Source organism: Peromyscus eremicus, chromosome 6 (assembly GCF_949786415.1).
Source record: "Peromyscus eremicus chromosome 6, PerEre_H2_v1, whole genome shotgun sequence".
Taxonomy (NCBI): Eukaryota; Metazoa; Chordata; class Mammalia; order Rodentia; family Cricetidae; genus Peromyscus; species Peromyscus eremicus.
In genome coordinates, this window is record NC_081421.1 from 100,916,750 (window position 1) to 100,937,877 (window position 21,128).

The following is a 21,128-nucleotide window of genomic DNA, read 5'->3' on the forward strand; positions in this document are numbered from 1 at the left end:
TCTTGTGTGGGTAGATGTGTGATGAGTACTCTGTGGGTAAGATGTGTGAGGAGTACTCTATGGGTAAGATGTGTGAGGAGTACTCCCAAACTGATGGTAGCTATGGAATAACTCCTAAAATATATATAAAAGTTAATAAAAGAAATTGCTCTTCCTGATATTTTGCACAAAGTCAAACAAAGAGATCTATTGGCTGCACTCAGAAAACTCTGGCCTTAAAACTGAAGAGATGAGCCAGGCGGTGGTGGCGCACGCCTTTAATCCCAGCCCTCGGGAGGCAGAGCCAGGTGGATCTCTGTGAGTTCGAGGCCAGCCTGGGCTACCAAGTGAGTTCCAGGAAAGGCGCAAAGCTACACAGAGAAACCCTGTCTCGAAACACCAAAAAAAAAAAAAAAAAAAAAAAAAAAAAAAAAAAAAAAACCTGAAGAGACGGCTCAGAGGTTAGGAGCACTTGCTGCCCTTACAGAGGACTGGGTTTGGTTTCCAGTACCCACATCCTTAACCCTAGTTTCAAAGGATTCCCACACCCTCTCTAGCCTCCATAGGCACCAAGTGTGCACACAGGGCACACAAGTACACGCAGGCACACATACACATGGAATAAAAATAATAAATCTTTAGAAAAAAAATCCTGGCCTTTTATCAGCCCTTCAGCAACTTCCTGGTGGGCTGCATCTAGCAACAGAAGTCTATAAAAAAAGACCTGAGAGTACAATAAAAATTAAAACAAAAGAAAAGTCCTCTTCTGGGAGGGAGGGAGGGAGGGAGGGAAGGAGGAAGGGAGGAAGGAAGGAAGGAAGGAAGGGAGGAAGGAAGGAAAGGTTTAAAGTTTGTTTCCCTTGGAATCCTGGACAGCCCTGACCCCCAACGCAAGTCACAAACAGTCATGCGCACTTCATCCGCAGAGGGCTTTGTAGCTTTGTACCTGCCAACAGGGTATCTTTCAGCGCCTGCGTACTTTACCTTCGCAGTACTTCCGGTCTCGGCTTAAAGTATAGCCCTCAGCGCATGCGCACGAGTGGGACTTGGGGCCTCGCTCACACGGACTGTAGCGGCACTGTCCTCTCCTCTGTTTGCAAAGTTGCGAGTCTAGAACAGAAGATGCTTTATTTCAGAGCAAGTAGAGGTGCGTTTTTTGACAGAGGGCCATGCTGGAACCCCTACTGATTCCTGTGGGGCGGGGCTAATCTCAGTGACGTCAGCAGGGTGCCGCCCACAGCCCAGCTCCGCTCCAATCAGCCCGCAAACAGCACCACAACCCCACCCCCAGTGCCCGGGACGCTCTTGTTGGCCTAACCGTAAGGCTCCTGCGGTCGCTCAGGGACACATGGGGCGTCCTAGTTAGCTGGAGATGGTATTTCTTAGTTTGCAGACGAGCACAGCTATCATTTTGCTTTGCATTTGTATATTGAAACTACACATACTATCTTTAAGAATTTAAACAGCTTCAAACTTCACAATGCTTTTTCTTGCCTGAAATACACCTCAGGTCTGTCTGATACTTGGCTGGTTTTACGGTCATTATTTAGAGAAACGGGTTTCATGCTTAACCTATTCCACTGGCAAATGCCTTACTCCCGATTGTTTCCTTTTACTGCTGCTAGCCTCGCGTGTGCTATGAAATGTCCCAGGGGAAACAGTAAAGTCTGCTCAGTGAAATGGATGCTTGGGGTGAGTTAGCTAGAGTTGGGTTAAGCTACGTATAGCTGGAGTGCTAGCGTTACATTTGTGATTATTAACCATAAATTGATGCTTAGGTGAAATTCACTGTGATGAATAAGTGGCTAACATGGTACTTGTACTTTTCAGAACCAATGTCAAGAACTAACACGGGTAACATATAGACCTTTGTCCATTTTGCTCCCTCCTACATTTTACCAATTTTAACCACAGGCCTTTTGTGCGTTAGAAGTACAGAAATAAGCCTAAGGGTGAGTACAAATTTTCAAAGTGCTAGAGATATGGCGACAGAGACCTGGGAAAAGGTGAAGGTCAAGAAAGAAGATTGGAGATGGGAGTGGTGCCATGGCCTTTAACCCCAGCACTCTGGAGGCAGAGGCAAGAGCCTCTAGTCTAGTGAGACCCTATCTTAAAAAATAAAAATCAAGTTACTGTCAAAAGATAAAATTTGAATGAATTTAGTTAAGTAACTTCTTTGGCTTTTATTTGCAATCCATAAATCAAGCAGCATTTCATGAAAATATGGAGAGGTGCAGTGCTGTTGTGTGGCCGAACAGTTGGCCTGAGGAGGAAGGAGGAAATGGGGTCATGCAAAGAGCAGATTGATTATTGGTTTCCATTCAGCCCCTTGTTAGGGTTAAAACAGCATGACTTTATCCTGCTGGGGAAACTGAACTTAGGGGATTTGTCACTCTCCTGATTGCTCAGGTCAGACAAAGGATTGGTGATGTGGAACATCATTATGGTTGGGTCTGTTCAGGACCTGGTGCAGGATCTCACTCAGTTCGAGCCAGTCACCTTCCATTCATTTTGATTTAGCATCAGTGAGAAGCATAGAAAAAGAGACCCAGGAATCTACATATTACAGAATCCAAAGTGATTCTGATGCCAGAGTATTCAAAGCACACTTTTAGAAACTGCCACCTACTGCATTTTGTGTTATTTGCAGGTAATTAACTACTTTCAGCTAATCTGTCCACCCTACTACCATCCCCCAGCCCCGACAGGATTTTTCTGTGTAGCCCTGGCAGTCCTGGAACTCTGTCTGTAGACCAGGCTGGCCTTGAACTCAGAGAAATCTGCCTTATTTTCTTAAATATTTCTGATTTATTTTTTCAAATGTCTTGACAGAATTAAATGCACAATCTTGCCCACTAGCAATATGAATTCAACACTGTCTACTGGGTATGTTGAGTTGCATTTAGAGATTAATTCTAAAATTGTGTTTATTTTCTGTAGTTTTATGTCAGTTATGCACATATATTGTTCATATTTCTGTGCTTCACTTATGCTGTCAAGAATTTAAGCAGTATTAGGGGCTAGGATGTAGTTTGATTGGTGGTGTGCTTGCCAAACATGGACGAAGCCCTGGGTTTGATTTGCAGCCCAGAATAAACCAGGTAGAGTGATGCACACCTGTAACCCCAGCGCTCAGGTGGAGGCGTGAGGAGCTGAAGGTGAAGGTCATCCTCAACTACATAGCAAGTTCAAAGCCAGTCTGGTCTACAAGTCCTTGTTAAAAGGAATGAGGAGGAAGAGGAGAGAATTAAGTGTTAAGCAAAGTGAAAAATAAAATATCTCAAATAATGAAAGTAAATGAGTAAAATTAGAAATGTATAGTTATTGGAAACAAGATGCAGTCATTTCAGTTTTGAAAAATTAAAGCATAAAGCATGTTTAACTTTTGTAACTTTGCAAGTGATCAACAACAACATCCCAGAAGCGTCTACATCAGACTTATGACACCAAAATACCACCACCTCCCTAAGCTGGAATAAAGAAGATTATGCTTCCTATAAATACCCCTCATAACCACCTTTCCTAGTCTGGAGTGGTCGATAATTATAGGATTAAGAACCATGAACAACCAAGTTCTGTTTCTCTCTTTTACAGCAAATTGCTTTATCTTTTTCACCTTTGTTTCCTAATCCATGAAATAGAAGTGTTGAAATAGATACTCTCCAAACCCCCCCCACCTCTCTCTTTATTTTAATTTTTTTTTTTTTTTTTTTTTTTTTTTTTTTTTTTTTTTTTTTTTTTTTTTTTTGCGGTGCTAAAGATCAGAACCAAACAGGCTTGTGTTCTGTAGTCCAGCCTGACTTCAAATGTTCAGTCCTCCCACTCAGTCTCCCAAGTACTAGGATGATAGGTATGAACCACGACACCCAGCTCTCCCTCCTTTTAGAAAAAGTTACATGATTCTAAACAGAATTAATTGTTTATAGTAATTCCGCTAATTTATACAGTAAAGACCTCGAACCTGATGACCCCTCAATCCACGGTAATAGAAAAATCAAACTGAGTGATGAGGAAAACATTGCCATCTAGGATGGAGGTGGTATGCTGAATTTTACTCTAGATCCACAATTGTCTATCTCGTTTTTTGTTTCCATCCATCATTCATCGGGACCATCACCACCATCATTAGAGTTATGTATACATATCTTAGTTCCATGTTTCTAATTGATAAACATCTGGGAGCAAGTCATCGATTCTATGTGTCCAGCTGGTGGTCATGGCATCTGCAACCCTGTTTGGTTTGTCCTTGAATTCCCAGTCAGCCTTAGAGATAGACCCAAGACTCCGATGGACTGCTCTACTCCGCCTGCGTGGCTGGCTTAAACGATATTCAGAGTTAACATATGCTGCTCCCCAGTGCTCAACACAGGTGGAAAATGACCACTGTCCTGTCGTGCGGACGGCACGGCCCGAATTCAGATGCTAAGCGTTTGAAAGGTCATTTTAGGAAGTTGCTAAACACAGGATCGAGAGTTACATTTTTGGTTCATCTTCTTACTCTGCTGTTCTTTAGCTTTGAAATAGGCCCAAGCTGACACTCAAAATGCTGCCGCTGTCCTCAGGTAGCAGAGCCCAGCAGAGGACGTAACCACCCTTGATGGCAGTTAAAGCTCCTAACGGTGGGGTTGACGTCCACAACCCACCGTGCCTTCAGTAGCTACCCAGTGAGCACCCAGGCCATCGTGAGCTGTCGTGCAGCCCAGGAAGTCACAGTTGTCCCTGACCCAGTTCTAAAGCAGTGCACGTGGGATTCCCCGGCCTTCTCCCTCCCACATCCTTCACATTTTTCCCTGTTTTAATTCTGTGTAATTCACCCCATCAACAAATCTAGTCTTTTTCACTCAAGCCGTTTACCCTAATGATTCTGATAACTGAATAGTTGGCTTTCCCCAAATATTTAGCACATATAAGTAAAAATTAGACTACCATTTTATAAAGTAAATTATGAAACTTAATTTTGAGAACGAACCCTTGGAATATTTACAACAAATGTTATTTTCCATTTTACAGATTAAAAATTAAAATTTTGTCAAGGACCAAATAAGGGTAGAACTGACTCAGCCTCAGGCCTTCTGAATGCAGACTACACTTTTCTTTTTGGTTTTTCAAGACAGGGTTTCTCTGTGTAACAGCCTTGGCTGTCCTGGAACTGGCTCTGTAGACCAAAATGGCCTGGAACTCACAGAGATCCCCCTGTCTCTGCCTCCTGAGCGCTAGGATTAAAGGTGTGTGCCACGACTGCCCAGCGAGACTACACTTTTTATCATGTATATATGGTGTTTGTGTATACATACATACTTAAAATGTTACAGTGTGTGTAAATCTCTGTAAAGCCTATGATTACGTTTTTGATTCACTTGTTTATTGCCCTTCTTATTGATGTCTTCTTATAAATAATTGCCTGAACTTCCTCAAAGATTTCCCAAGGTATTTAATATAGGTTTTTTTGGGGGGGTGGGGGGGGAGAGTCCTCTGTGAATAGACACACAAAGAAAGAAATACAAAAATTGCCATTTTGTGCTACTGGAATTTTAAATGATGGTTAGTTGGTTTTTTTCCCCTCACCTGAACAGGATCTGGCTGCTTGCTATTTTTATCCTTCTGGATTCCTGTAAGAATTAGAATGTCAACCATCCAATGACTTTGAAGCAGTTGAAAAATAAGTGCTTTGGGGCCGGGATGTAGCCAATGGGCACGCATTTGCTCAGCATGCACTAGTTCCTGCGTTCAATCCCCAGTATTGGGAGGGAAAGCCTAGCATTTTATTCGTATAATGCTCCCCCTTCCTTATTTTATTCTGACAAGCCTGATCACCCCACGGGATGAAGGTGGGGAATACAAGGTGTGCATGACTCCGCTCCCTCTGCCACCACCTCCATTTTGCCCATGTTCCCAGTGGCACAGCCTCAGCCTTGCATTCCAGACCTCCAGTGTCAGCATCACCCCAGAGAGAGGAGCCTGGTACTCCTGTTTCCCATGCACACAAGTCTCAGATGAGCTCCTCTGCCCTGTGAGTATCAAGAGGATAACATCAACCAATAGAAACACACCTCGGGGGCTGGAGAGATGGCTCAGCAGCTAAGAGCACTGGCTGCTCTTCCAGAGGATCCAGGTTCAATTCCCAGCACCCACATGGCAGCTCACAATGGCTGTAACCCACATGGCTGTAACTCTACCCAGTTCCAGGGGAATCTCACACTTTTTTTTTTTGTTGTTTGTTTTGTTTTTTTGGTTTTTTGAGACAGGGTTTCTCTGTGTAGCTTTGCGCCTTTTCCTAGATCTCACTCTGTAGACCAGGCTGGCCTCGAACTCACAAAGATCCACCTGCCTCTGCCTCCCGAGTGCTGGGATTAAAGGCGTGCCCACCACTGCCCGGCGAATTTCACACTCTTACACAGACATACATGCAGGCAAAATATCAATGCACATAAAGTAATTTTTTTAAAAGAAAAGAAACATGCAATTCTCTTTTTTTTTTTAAATGTAAGTCTATAAATATGCTTTGGGAAAAGTCAGTTTTGGGTGATACTGGGAAATTAACTTTTTATTCTGAAAACAAGTATGTTAAGGGATAGGCTCTAGCTTTGAATTTGCCTTTCCTATAGTAGCTCCTCAGAGCCATTATACATTTGCCATGGAAAGATTCCTTTCTGTATAAGAATTCTATATTCTATAGCTGATAGGTGGTAAGCAGCGTTGGAGTGAGAATGATTTCTCTCGGAATGCTTCATTTTTAAAAAATGGCTCTAGGGAAATAGGCACGAATGAACAGCTTCTAAAGCCATCGTGCAAACGGCTGAAGGGAAATTTTACAGATGATTGGCAAGCTGGCAACTTCCGACCTGCTGGTTAGCCAGAAAGAGGATGGAGCTGGCCCCTGTATGTCCATAAACTGGTGCAACAAGAAACGTGCAATACCAACTGCAGACTTAGTCGTAAAGTATCCTGGAGACAATTTTGACTCTTATCAAGCTTCTGAGACTAAAGTGCCAATTCTGGGAACAACAAGGTGGGCAGAGTTCACAGGTCAGTTATTTCCTTTGAGACTGGAGCAAAGACATCCAGGTAGAAATGCTCAGAAGACAGACGTGAAGGCCTTGGTGAAGGCGTTCTGCAGCCGAGCACATTTATCTGCTGTTCGTGTGGCAGAACCCTGACCTTGCAGGATGCACAGAGCAAGTGAGTGAGGCCAGAGGAGAAACCTCAGGAACTCTCCAGGAGATGGCCAGGTCATCAGAAGCGGTGGCTTTCCTCCTCCCACCTGGGGTGAAAGGCAGCAGCATGAAGCTCCAGTAACTAATGGCCTGTCTTGGCACAGAAGGAAAGACGCTAAGGATACGCATACACCAGCACACCCCTCTTCACTGAAGAGCTTTAAGGCTTTGCTTCCCTGAATGGCATCTCTAATGGCATCTCTGCCAGGGTCAGACAGGTCTTCACAGGCTTGCTCCCTTTGGAATATGATGTCTAGGTCCCAAGTGTTTTAAATGAACCTTCCCCGAAGCTTTCCTCTGCAAAACAGCTTAGCAACTTAGCACTCTTTTCGTTTTGTTTGTTTGCCTGGAGCTCAAAATTGGGTCTACCATAGAAAGAATAGATTTGAGTCATGGACTGCTATATAAGAAATTAAATGGGAGCATGCCACAGGCTAAGTGGTCTTTAGAGAGAAGCAGTGTATCTAACCATGTGTGACTCCCACTTGAGGAAAATCAGCCTGCTCAAACAACTTGTTGAACATAGCATCTCAAAGTCATTTAGCCTTGGATGGTTCTCTCCAGAGCACATACACAAAAGAGCCCATTAGATTCCAAAGAACTAGAATTTTACAGTGCATCCTTGATAAGCAACGACTTAGCCATTTTCCAAGAAGAAATAAGTTCATGGGTTCTCTAATTTGCATCAAGTACTTGTGTATTTGTGCTTCACACAAAGATGATGCCAGGTAGGTTACAGGCATTTCCTCAAGTATCTCACTGAAGCAGCTTCACTACTAATGTCTGTCTCCTCAACCATGGTGACACTGAGCGACTCCTAAAGGAACTTTAATTTTAGGCAAACCTGAAGAAGGAACCCAGCAGTCTCTGGAGAAATGTGTCTTTACAGTTGAAAGGTATCTGGCACATTGAGGACCCTGGTGAAAGTTACATGGTTATCTGTCCCCTAGGAGAAACAATGACATATTTCACATATTTCATCTAATGTATAAAATCAAAACGGCTCTGGTCCCTCCAAGTCCCAAGTGAAGAATCCCTGCTCTCGGATGCATTAAAAACAATTTAAACCTAGTTAATGCTGGCCAGTGTAGCAATGCTCTTGAAATCTAAAGGTGCCTTGCACATGGAGTAGGCACGGACATCACACTTAGGTCAATGACTGAAGCCATTTCCCTGTGCCAGCTGCATCCCAGACACCAGGCTTTTCTGGTTTCGCACTGGCTTTGCCTTGCCAACCAAGTGCTATTTGTCGTCATGTGTTTTGAGGCTGCTCTTCAGTAAATCCTAGATTTTCTTCTAAAATTGATACTTTCAATGATCGTACTTGAATCCCCATCAAAGGAGCTTGGCCAGTAGTGAGGGATTCTAGAGGGAGACTATGTTTATGGAAAAGAGAAAACACAATCTGAAGTATTGGTCAGGAGCACTCCCCCCCAAATCCATATCTCACAAGCTAAGAACTAAGAAAAGTCCTGTAGTCACTAACTAGCCACGTAGTCACAAAAAGTCACTCCGTGTCTTCGATTTATGAGCCATGAAATAATACAATTATTCCATCTGTCCCGTCTCACAGTGCTGCTTGATGGACCAGTACGATAACGTACATGAAAGTACTCCGGAAACTGCGAGCCTACGTGTGGACAGGGAGGAAGGTGGTGGTGATGGCCAGCCGCCACAACTCATAAATAAGAACAGTTGACTGAAATAATGAAGACTGAAGAGCGGCTCCTCCCAGCAGCTCTTCTGCCTTCACTGGTCATCAGCGCGCTCGGTGAGTCGGAGCTGAAGGCCGTGAGTCAGGTTTCCCATGGGAACTAGCTGGCCATCTGGGATTCACAGCCTTCACGTGGGGGGACTATTTTCAGCTTCTGTTTTATGGAGTCGCTGCCAGGTTGTTGCAATTTAACACACTACCACAGCTCACAGGGAATTCCTTTCTGCTACCTCTGCTCTCTAAATTTGAGTGAGTCGTTAAAAGTCAGAATACTTCACCTAGTGGTGAAATATTTTATTCTTCGTAGTTCATCCCTTCTTGCATTGGAAGCCCTGCTGTTATAGAAGTTTAATGGCAGTTTTTAGTTCAGTTTTAAAGCCAAACAAAAAAGGTTCTCGCTAGTAGTTACCTGTGTGTGTGTAACAAATAACGAGGTGAGTGCCCCTTGATTCCAGGCTCCCTTCCACAAGCCATGCCACCTTTAAGAGCCCCATGCAAAATGTGAAGACACCCACATACCATGTGCAGCACAGGCCTAGAGTCCCTAACACTTCAACACCATCGACAAACCCTAGTGGCCTCCCACAGGAGGGATGGAGTGCATCTGCCATGCAGTGCCTCATAAGTCTGTGTGGGAATAAAACTCCGTGTATTTGGAAACTTCCTTAAAATGTTTACTTAAGGATGAAAGTGGAAGAGGACTCGTTTGGAGTGGTGGGAGGGAGCAGGAGGGGGAGGGGCACCAGAGAGGGCAGTGGAGGGGAGTATGATCAAAGTTCCTGTTTGAAGATGTCATAATGACGCACGTTCATTTGTGCTAATAAATATAAGAAACAAAGCTTTTACTTGAATACGAGATGCCAGTGTATTATCTTTTATGTTGCAGATTCTATATTGAGCGGTCCAATAATTACTAACACACACACACACTTTAAAAAACCAAACCTTAGCAATTATATGCTAACATGTTCAAGTAGAGATTACACTTAGAAGCAGAAATTTGAGTGACTTAATTTAGTCAATTATTCATTCATTCGGCTACATTATTTAAAATTTATGACTATCCATAGCATTTATGGTGGTCAAAAATACACAGCAATGAGACAGGTATGATTTGGCTATAAGTACCTGCATGCCACACAGAAACCAGTGGGAGAGAAAAAGGAGAAGAAAGTAAGCGAATGTATAATTACACCTTATAATAAATCCAATGAGGGGGGAAATAATGCAGGAGATGAAGGCACAGTCAGATGGCAGTCTGGGTGCATGGCACTCATGCTCAGAGCAGGACCGGAGGAGCTAAAGCCTAAAGACCTGCGGACCCACCAGCTGTCAGAGGACCGAAGGAAGGCTTTCCTTAGCTGTTGATGGACACTAGAGCAAGCTGGTTAAATATCACAGGGCCTGATCCACAGTGAGTTTCAACCTGAATTCCAAGGATAGTCTTAAGGATTCTAAGCCCAGGAGTGGACGGATCAGATCTGTTATTTACAGGCATAAAGAGGGAAACAGATCAGGTAGTGACCAGCCACTATCACGGGCCAGGCAGGGCAGATGGACTGTTGATGAACGTGGAGCAGAGGAAGAGGACTGCACATTTGAGATGTGCTTAGGAGCTAGAATGGAAGGAATTAGGTGGAAGAAATTGAGACCACCAGACTACCACCCACCCTCCCCCCAAATATTAAGACAGTTGGGCTGAAGGCATTAAGCCTCTGCAGGCCCAGGCAAACTCTCTGCCCTCCTGTCCCTTAGCCTAAGGCTCACAGCAGTGTCCCACAGGGAGAGCAAGGATAAAACCACTGAGGTTAGCTTCACTCTCCTTGCCTGGAGACAGTCCTAGAGAGCTGGATACTACCAGCTCCAATGGGTCTCTATCTGCCATTGCGTTTCCTACCCCTAGAGGCCACTACTGGGGACTCAAAGTACTTTTTCTGTCTTGTCACTTCTCGGAAGATTTACTGTTCTTCCCTGAAGATGTTCTCTAAGTGGCCATGTGCTCAGATAGGCTTTTTTTTTTTTTTTAATCAGCCAATCAAATAGCATGCCCACACCCCTGCTTCCCCCTAGTATACCCTTCGTTGAACTCATTACAAGGTGTAATTATGTACTGACTTGCTTTCTTCTTTATCCTGTCTCCCCTCTCTGAATAAATAACATGCAAGTACTTCAAGTCAGACCATTTGATTTTGTTTTATTGTTCAGGTTTTTAACTACCATGCATTCGATGGTTATTCATAAATAAGTAAATCGGAAGCAGTAAATGTTAGCCAAGTAAACGGACAACTGACTAAATTGTTCTGGTCACCTCCCGTGTTTAATTGCTTTAGGAACCCGGTATATGTACACGAAAAGGAATGCTAATAAATGTCTATGTGCTTTCCTCTTTTTAATCTGCCTTTTGTTTCAGAACTATGTTTGAATGAAGAACTGATGATGGCTGAATAAAAATGTACCCCCTACACACCGTAATTCCTACGCGTCTATCTTGAGCCAGTAGATGAGTGAATGCGTGCCAGGTTCTTCTGAGGGAACTAGCGACTCACCGGAGCGCTGAGCACCGTCCTCTGCCCTGGGCTGTACACGGGGGTGCACTATTTTCAGTTCTCCAGAGGGCACCGAGGATGGGTTGAGGTTAATTCTAACCATGTCCCTCCCGGTGTGTTTGTTGGCTATCCAAATTGCCTTCTTTTTCAGTGTTGAATAGAAGATACGGTCACCGAAAAGGGCCATTGTAAACAAACTGTGCCTAAAAACACCCAGAAAAAAAGGGGGGGGAGATGTTAATGACTGAACATGCGTTACCAGAACTTTTAAAGCTGAATCCCCCACTTGGAAATATTTTCTTTGTTTGTTTGAATTTTGATCATCTCTCTTTTCTTAGTTTGGTTTAGACAAACATATTAGGTTTAAAATTTGGTTTACATCATCCTACTCGGATACAATTTCTAGCTCCACCTCCTTTCTTGTTCTCCTGACACACACAAGTGTGCTGGAAATGGAGAAGAAACCAGGAGTAAGGTGTGAGCAGCATGCTGGTTGTGGCATCTTCACCCCAGGCTAAGTTTTGATTCTTCCACAAACTAGCTCCAGAGTGAGTCTGTGTGTACTCTAGTATACCCCTTTAGTTGACAAGAGTAACATTAATTTATCACACCAGCTTCAAATGGCAACTGTTTTGCTGCATATCAAAACCAAAACCTACTGTGTTTGATGTTTGAGAAGATGGACGGAGCCACCGCCATAATCACAGGAACGAATGAAAGCATGTCTTCCTTCTCGGCTGTCCTGGACCCAGAAGAGCCGCTTGTCCAGTACATCCAGAGTCAACGCTCTTATCCTCTCCGGTGTCTCCAGTAACGTTCTCACGTCCACCCCACTGAGACCTGCTCTGTGAAGGCTGCCGGCCACCTCTGAGGACCAAAATATCAACCTGGGAATGAACACATCACACACAGTCGTAACTGAGTGAACAGTCACTAAAGCGGAGGCTCCTGCCTCCTCCAGTGCCTGCCCAGGGACCCTCTGCCTATTTTGAATGAGAATGCCATGTGATTTCAAGAGTGAAAGAAAGCTAAGCTTTTATAGCAGAACATGGGGCAGGGAGGAGTGTCTTCAGAGTCCCAACCTGGCCACTTGTTCTGGAGAAAAACGGCACCTGTGTGTTGTCAAAAGGGACTCAAGTCTTACCCGGAAGTCCTTTCGCCTTTCAGATATTATGATTTAGGAATGTTGGTGAGATTTGAAGCTCATTTCAATTTCCTTTAAAAAAACAAACAGATTTTTACCTCTCCATTGGATCCACCGCTACATTTGCTGGCTGTTTTAAGGAACTTAGAAGAACGTGGGAACGGTTGCCTTTCATATCTGTCACGGTGATGATTCCTTCCTGTTGATCTGCCCAGAGAACCTCTTCATCTACCCAGTTTATGGCCATCCCGGAAACATTCTTCTCTACATGGCACACTGTCTGCAAAACCAAATTAAAATATTTATAAATATTTACAATTGACAACAAAATTGCTTTGTTGTCGCACATATAAAGTCTGTTGTTTTAGTATTTGCCATTTTGATTCATTCCTCACATCTTTTGAATGATAATATAGTCACAGAGTGAGTTTGTTCTGATTCAGCAATGGTACACCCCTCCTTGTGAAGGGGCATTTGATTCGTAGCTTTGGGATTAAAAAAAAATATCCTATATACTATTGAAATTAGAAGATCAGCCACAATATATTAATAACTTCACAGATTTTCTTTTTCATACTTAAAGGCAGTTTATTCAATTCTGCTTGGTAATGGGATCCTACCCTGAATTCAAGTTTAGGTCTTTCGAAACTCTGGTAAGATTCCATTGGGATTTGAGCAGAGTCATGGAGTCCCCACCTGCTTTGGAAACAGAATCTCATGTAGCCCAGGCTGACCTGGAACTGTTTATGTACTTGAGAATGACCTTGAACTGCAGATCATCCCGCCTCTGTTTCTTGAGTGCTAGGATTACAGGCCTGTACCACCTCACCTGGTTTATGCACCTCTGGGGATCAAACTCAGGGTTTCCTGTGTGCCAGGCAAACGCCTGAGCTACAGCCACAGTCTCTAAAAGCAGTTTTGTTATGGAACCCTAATTTCTTTTGCCCCACTCTTCTTCTGTCAGCTCCCTTTCTTCTTGCAGATCTCAATGAGACCAGAGAAGCAGGATTTCTCTTTGGGCTGTCCCTTGCATTTTCTTGAAAGAACCAAACAAAAGAATCCACATCTGTGAGTCCAGCCTGGATCAGTCAACTAGTCCTCTTGGGGCTTGGAAGGCTCCAGGTCGGAGGAAGCCTTGGCTTTTACCTCCACAGGTTCCTGTGGTATCATAACTACCACTGCCGTTCCGACTCCCTGCAGGACGTGGCTGAGCTTGAGGCTCAGTAGAGACTGCACCGTCTCAGAGCTGCTCTAGATCTCCAACAGGGAGCTGTACTAGATCTCAGAACCGTCCAGCCAAGCCTGTTAACAACTTCTGCCTTCTCACGTTAGTTCTCCCGTTTAAGTTACTTTCACACACAGCGTGTGCTGCTCCCTCTGTATTAATTTGAAATACAGGGGCGGGGCTGTGCTGAGCTCTTAGGCATCAGGCCAATCCTTTCCTAAAGATTTGACATAACTCCACAACTGCTTAGGCTTTTTACCTAGTTTGGTGACAAGGAGCCTCCGAATTTGAAGATTTCCACGCTGTTCTAGCAGACGGCTGGAGAATACGGAACAGTCAAACTTGTTAAAGTGAGGCTAGCCAGTATTAGAAATGTACTAAAACAGATTTGCACCTAATTGAGGCTTTTAGGAATAATTGGAAGGAGAGAGGTTTGGTTTGGAAGAAAAAAGAAAAAAAAAAATGCAAACAATGAGCTCTTTGTCTTGGGAATAAACGCTTGAGGTTCCGCTAATCACCTGCTCTGGGTAATCCATCTCCAGCGCACATTCCTCCTGGGACTCACCGCCGGGTTCTACCAGTTGAAGAAAAAGATTAAGGGTCTTTTGTATGTACTTGAAATACAACACTTTTTATCTGTCCTTGGCTTCATTTTTTTCCCCAGAGTACAAATACTTTGAGAATACAAAGGCAATTTTTTTTTCTTCCTAAATGTCAGGCAATTTTTTTTTCCCCACGTGAGAAAAAAATGCATGTCTATAAAACAGAGTTTCTTGACCTCAGCTCTACTGACAGGTGAAGTTAGACAGTGCTTCACTATGGGGCTGTCCACAGAGTGCAGGATGCTGGGCGTCAGCCTTGCCCTGTGCCCACCAGATGCCTGTAGCAGCTTTACCCTCCTATCCTATCCACATGTGACAACCAGAAGCACTCCTGTCCAGTATTCACAGAGGGACGAAACTGTCCAAGGTACAGCATCAACATGCAAATGATGTCTGCACGACGACTGACTTAACAAAATCAGATGTTTTCAAATTTACGTTTATTTCCTCATGTTCTTCTTTTAGAGGCTCACAAATATTAATTTGTAAGTTTAATCAATAGTAGAGAACCACAGAGGCAGATTAAATGCCTGGATTTATGGCACACACATTTGAACCTTAATGTATTTTCATTTTTCTTCCCATCCAAGTTCTAAGTACTATTTAGCTCATGAGATCAGGCCTAATCAGAGTGGTATGACCTTAGACAAATTACCTACACATTAAAAATCCAATATGTCAGAATTGTCAGCTTTTGTAGAAATTCTTCACATACCATGGATGATAAAGGTACTTTACCTCTTGTCTTGACCCATTAAGAAAAACTCTTTGCAAAAGTTGTCTTTCTAAATCCACCCAATAGAGTCTCTCCTCCTTGTAATGGAAATCCAAGATCACCGAGGTGCCAGCATCCACCACCAACTGCTGGTGATTTGTTCCTTCTGGGTCAATCCGGGAGATACTGTTTCCATGTGAGAAAATTAGGAAGGGTGCAGGACCTAAGGGGAAGAAAGAACTCAAATTGTATATTCTTGGTGATATTTAATCTGATCCATATAAATACTTCCCATGACAATTAATATATGCGGAATGAACTTAAATTTCTAGTCTTGCATTTTAAATAAAAACTATTCTATACAGAATAAGGAGTTCCCGAAGATTTCTACAAACTATCTTCTTTATAAGTGGATTATAAGAAATGTACAGGGCTGGAGAGATGGCTCAGAGGTTAAGAGCACTGGCTGCTCTTCCAGAGGTCCTGAGTTCAATTCCCAGCAACCACATGGTGGCTCACAACTATCTATGATGAGATTTGATGCCCTCTTCTAGGGTGTAGGCATACATGCCAGAACACTGTATACATAATAAATAAATAAATAAATCTTTAAAAAATGTACATTGCCAAATTATGAAAAAAATGAATTATTTAAAGAGAAATACAAATTCTACTAGTGTACACGTAATATGCACGAAAAAGAAACAAAGTAAGGTTTTCTATCACAGAAGGTCTGTATGAATGTTGAATTTAGTTGTGTATACTGGGAATAAAATTATTGTATTAGTCACTCTGTGTTGCTGTGACCAAAATGTCTGATAGGTTTGCTTTGGATCGCACCTGCAGAGCCCTGGGAACCATTGTGCTGGGGAGCACAGGCTTAGTGCATCTCAGCTCGTGGCAGCGGGAGTGTGTGGAGAAGGATGTTCATTCACATCACAGTGGACCAGAAGGTGTGACAGGAACAAGAGACTGACTCTAACCCTGGTTCCCTACTTCGGCCAGCCAGTCATACCTCCTCAAGGTTCCACAGTCCCCCACAGACTACAGCACTTGAGGACCAACCTCTCAAAACATGAGCCGACAGGGAACATTTCAGATTCAAGCCATGACAACTACAAACACTAGTGTATCTTTTTCTTCTAGCGTCACCTTGTGGCCAGGGCCCTCAAGTAATGAATGACTCAGAATACGGGGGAGTCCTAAGTGGAAGTAGAAAAATTGGAATGCTGGCTTCCACATGTCAGGAAACATTGTAACCGTCAGGAAGAGTTAGAGCAATGTGAGCATTCAGGACAAGTGAGGGAAAACTCTCTGAGGTAACTGGCTTCTTCTTCCCAAAAGACTGTGAGGAGAAGCAGCAAGCAGGCAGGCACAAGGGTACGTATCCAGGCAGGACTAACATGGGAAAGAGGAGGACCCAAGGACCCTATAAAATACCCAAGCCAACATCCCTTTAAGGACTTCCAGCCTTGGGCTTCTCCCGTCCTAAGTGTCTAAAGCTGTTGTGCGCCCTTTCTCGGGGTCTTCTGTCTTTTTCTGTCATTCAGTTCTTTGTTCATGCCAAGGAACAAACTCAACATTTCCCAGACAACTGCTGGTGTCCCATTACAGACAGGCTACATGATCCATAAAATACATGATGGCAAGTTAAACTTGAATTACATATACAAATTGAAATTCTCTAATCTAAAATTCTGACATTCCAAATGCTCCAAAAATCACAGACTCTGATGATCATCAGTGTGACATCACAAGTGGAAAATTCAATACCTGATCACATAGGTAGATTAAAAATTTTATATAAAGTCATCTTCAGGCTACATGTATAAGTGAGGTCTCCCTTTAGACTTGGATGCTATTTCCAATATACCTCATTATGTATTTCAAAAATCCAAAATAATCTAAAACATTTCTGGCCCCAAGTCACTTTTGAGTATAAGACCAATCTAAATGTTACACATACTCTCAAAAGTTATTCTCGATTTATCTGGAATTACTTTCAGTGGGATGATATAGATATATAGGATATAGATATGATAGGATAAAGGGGTAAATTAATGAACCTACTTTTAAAGAGCAACAACTTGTTTAAAATATTTTACATTGGTATAGATTTTAGTTTATGTTTAAAATGTTTTACATTGGTATAGATTTTAGTTTATGTTTAAAATGTTTTACATTAGTATAGATTTTAGTTTATTGATACAAACTTAAAATTGATTTTGTTATACTGTGTGTATATTTCTACTCTTGTTTAAGGTGTTATGTTTGTATAGCTCATTTAAAATTGTAATGGATAATTAAAAAATAGATTAATAATTAGTCATCTATGATAATCATATTTGTAGCCATGTTAGTTAAGACTTCTAGGTATACATAGATATATTTCAGATAGATAGGTAGTCTTCAAACACTTCAAAGACCTACAGAATATGGCATTTAAAATGTTTTAAAAATTTAGACTTTCTGGACAGTGAGACATGTCTGCTCCTGACAGCACCGATTTACTTCAGAGAGGAGGATGGACATCGAAGACACTCTATATGGAGTTTATCTTCACCTTGACAAAAATAGCCATTTGGGCAAGAAACTGTTCTTGCCTGGACTGCTTGATCAACTGGACATGCAGGACCCATAGGAAGGTGACCACTGAACTTTGCTTGACAAAATGGTCCTTCAGGTTCCTGCTTTGCAGAGGAAACTGCCAGACATTCTACAGGACACAGAAAAAAGTGACTGAGAGACTCTAGGCCTGTGGGCTGAAGACAGATGCCCCAACTTTACAAGAGAACTTTGAATGACTGTCTAGGCTGTCAGCTGTCTCTGTCTACCCTGCAAGACTCCTGAAAGTTGCTTGCATCCTTCTCCCATTTCTCAGGTAGTATTATATCCTTCTGAGGTCTTTGATGTGGTTAAAGACTAGATACTTACAATTTTCCTTAGTTATGATAAAAGATGGGTTAGATATAAAACCTTAAACTCACAAACATAAGATAGATAGGATATCTTCTTTAATATTGTAACTGTAATTCTTACTTGATAATTGTTTTGTTATATGTAATTTTACTATGTTAAAGTTAAAACCTTCCTTTTTAAAAAAGAAAAAAAGGGGAAGTGCTGTGGATATCGCTCTATATAAATAAAACACTGATTGGCCAGTGGCCAGGCAGGAAGTATAGGTGGGACAAGGAGAGAGGAGAATTCTGGGAAGTGGAAGGCTGAGAGGGAGAGACACTGCTAGCCACCGCCATGACAAGCAAGGTACCGGTAAGCCACGAGCCACGTGGCAACTTATAGATTAATAGAAATGGGTTAATTCAAGATAAAAGAAGTAGATAACAAAAAGCCTGCCACGGCCATACAGTTTATAAGTAATATAAGCGTCTGAGTGATTATTTTATACGTGGGTTGTGGGACTGCAGGGCTTGGTGGGACCTTGAGAGATGCTCTCCAGCTACAGTGGGAACCTTGAATTCCTATTTTAAATTAAAAATTTTAAATATATTTACTAAATCTTAGCGGTAGACCTCCCTGGTTCCAGCAGCACCTTGCTCTGTGCTCTAACCCTTTCCTGGAGTCCTTCCCGATTTAGATCATGGCCACCCTGTCACTTTGACTGGCCACCTCTCAGATCTAAATGGGAACCCAGTGCCTTCTTCAGAAACCTCAGCATGAATTACTGGATAAGTTTGTCTTTTATGCTCTGAAATGAATCAGGAGATAGTCTCATTTCCTGAACTGAAGCTGGTTCCTTAGTCTCTCCTGACCAGAAGGGAACAGGTAGCTACCACCCTGCATTTAGAAAATGGTGGAACTCCTGAGGTGAAGAGACAATCAGAGGATAATTCTAACCTTCTTGAGACCATTATTGTTGGCCTTGTTTTATTCCATTTGAATATCAAGCCTTCATACTGTAGTGGAATTTAATAAATGATGTCATTGTTCTAAGGATTATACATGATGGAGTAGCAGGCTCTAACTCTGGGGTCTGGATTTAAATCTAGAGAACATTAACTCCATTTCAGTGGATATATCACAAGAGAGATACAGGAGGAACGAAGGAGAATCAGATCAGGAGACTCTGCATTGTTCTCTCTACAGATGTCTAAGAGAATGAACTCAAACCTGTTCCCATATCTTCGTGTCAATACCAGCCCTCTGCACAGAGGGGCATGGTCCATGCTTGGTTTCACACTGAAGCTGTGAAAGTCCAGAGACACCAGCAGAGACATGGAAAGGGCCCTGACTGAGAGACAAGTGACTTTGTGTAATGGTGAGTTTTTGTTGTCATGTTGGGTGGAGGTCTGGCTGAGTCTGTTGAGACATCTCTTGAGACAGTTAGGTCAGCCTTCTCTGCCTAGCCAATGGATTAGACTCTCAACAGGCAGTTCATGATTAGGAGGTGGTGAGAGTAGAGGGCGGGGCCTGCTTGGTGGAAATGGGACACTAGGGGAGCATCACTGAGTGTTATGGAGCCCTGGCCTCTTCCTCTGTGGCCATTTCTGTTTCCTGCCAGCTGAGAGGTGGAGAACAGCTCCTGCTGTCTGTTCCTGCTGCCGTGATGCTCTGCCTCACAGTGGATCCTGAAACACATGGCAAGCAAGCACGGACTGATAACTCTGAGCCTGTGATCCAAATAAATCCTTTCTCCTGAACAGGTATTCCGGACACCGCCACGCAAAAGCCTCACTAACATACCTGTCTTCTCATGCTTGCTGGCAAGGCTCTCTGAACATCTCACAGAATTTCCCCTGCTTACAGGGTTATTAGAGTAGGAAAAATGAAACCACATATGAGAAAACCTAGCTGCTCTGGAGCCTGAAGCAGGGGAATCACAAGTTCAAGGCCTGCTTGGGAGACAAAGTGAGTTCAGGACCAACCTGAGAACTTGTTTCAGAATAGAGGCCTGGGCTGTGGCTCTACGGTAGAGTGCCTGCCTCGCGTGTGTGAGGCCCTGGGTTCAATTCCCAGTACTAAGGGGGAAAATATCCAACGGGGAGACTCTTTTTTTTTTTTTTTTTTGGTTTTTCGAGACAGGGTTTCTCTGTGTAGCTTTGCGCCTCTCCTGGGACTCACTTGGTAGCCCAGGCTGGCCTCGAACTCACAGAGATCCGCCTGGCTCTGCCTCCCGAGTGCTGGGATTAAAGGCGTGCGCCACCACCGCCCGGCCAACGGGGAGACTCTTTACCTCTAGACAGTACCTAGCCTTTTCCAACTGTCAGTTCAACCCACCCTCTCTCCTCCCTTCCTCCCGCTTCCTCTCTCTCTCCCCTCCCCTCACTCCTGTGTCTGTGTGTACATGTGTGTGCGGCTGGCGGACCCAAATGCGGCAAGTTCATTTTTTTGTTTGTTTGGTTTTTTTTTCGAGACAGGGTTTCTCTGTGTAGTTTTGCACCTTTCCTGGAACTCACTTGGTAGACCAGGCTGGCCTCGAACTCACAGAGATCCGACTGCCTCTGCCTCCCGAGTGCTGGGATTAAAGGTATGCGCCACCACTGCCCGGCTACTTTTTTTTTTTTAAACAGACACTGCAGATGACTTTCATATCTTAATGAACTTAGAAAACTTGGATCACTTAGGAGGAAATTGAGTGATGTTTCCCAAAGCCTCACCACCGCTAGTCCACAGCAGAGCTGAACCCAGAGCAGGCAGACGGCCCTGCTGTCCACTACTCCTTCTCTGCCATGCTCTGCGTTATCACAGGTGAGGACACCACTGTCTTCATCACGTGCGGTTGACACTAATTCCATTTCCCTGAAGACTCTGTTCCCTTTCTTCCACTATCAGCCTTGTTTTATTCAAACCCAGGACGGAGTTTTGTGTTTGGAGAGGTGGAATATAATGTTTTAAAACACACTCCGACTATTTGGAGATTAGGTTTGGTGGAAATGTCATCATCGCTTTCTTCTACACTAGAAATGCAGAGGTCATTTATGTTTTCTCTCACCTGACAAGGGGTACGGAAACCCAGAGTGGGGGACAACAT

The 21,128-nt window shown here is 43.3% G+C and overlaps 1 protein-coding gene and 1 long non-coding RNA gene across 2 annotated transcripts in view; one reads left to right on the forward strand and one right to left on the reverse strand.

Moving 5' to 3' along the window:
- The window catches only part of Egf (epidermal growth factor), a 79,296-nt gene that overhangs the window by 45,326 nt on the left and 12,842 nt on the right, over window positions 1-21,128 (reverse strand). Inside the window, exons 2-6 of the mRNA XM_059266223.1 lie at window positions 15,163-15,362; window positions 12,696-12,877; window positions 12,113-12,340; window positions 11,454-11,656; window positions 964-1,089 (exon numbers count right to left, since the gene is read on the reverse strand). Coding sequence (XP_059122206.1) covers window positions 964-1,089; window positions 11,454-11,656; window positions 12,113-12,340; window positions 12,696-12,877; window positions 15,163-15,362 — 939 coding nt within the window. The remainder of the gene's footprint in view (window positions 1-963; window positions 1,090-11,453; window positions 11,657-12,112; window positions 12,341-12,695; window positions 12,878-15,162; window positions 15,363-21,128) is intronic.
- On the forward strand, window positions 993-19,415 carry LOC131913550 (uncharacterized). The gene is made up of 3 exons (XR_009379914.1): window positions 993-1,126; window positions 8,767-8,964; window positions 19,244-19,415. It is a non-coding gene; the product is annotated as an uncharacterized LOC131913550 (long non-coding RNA).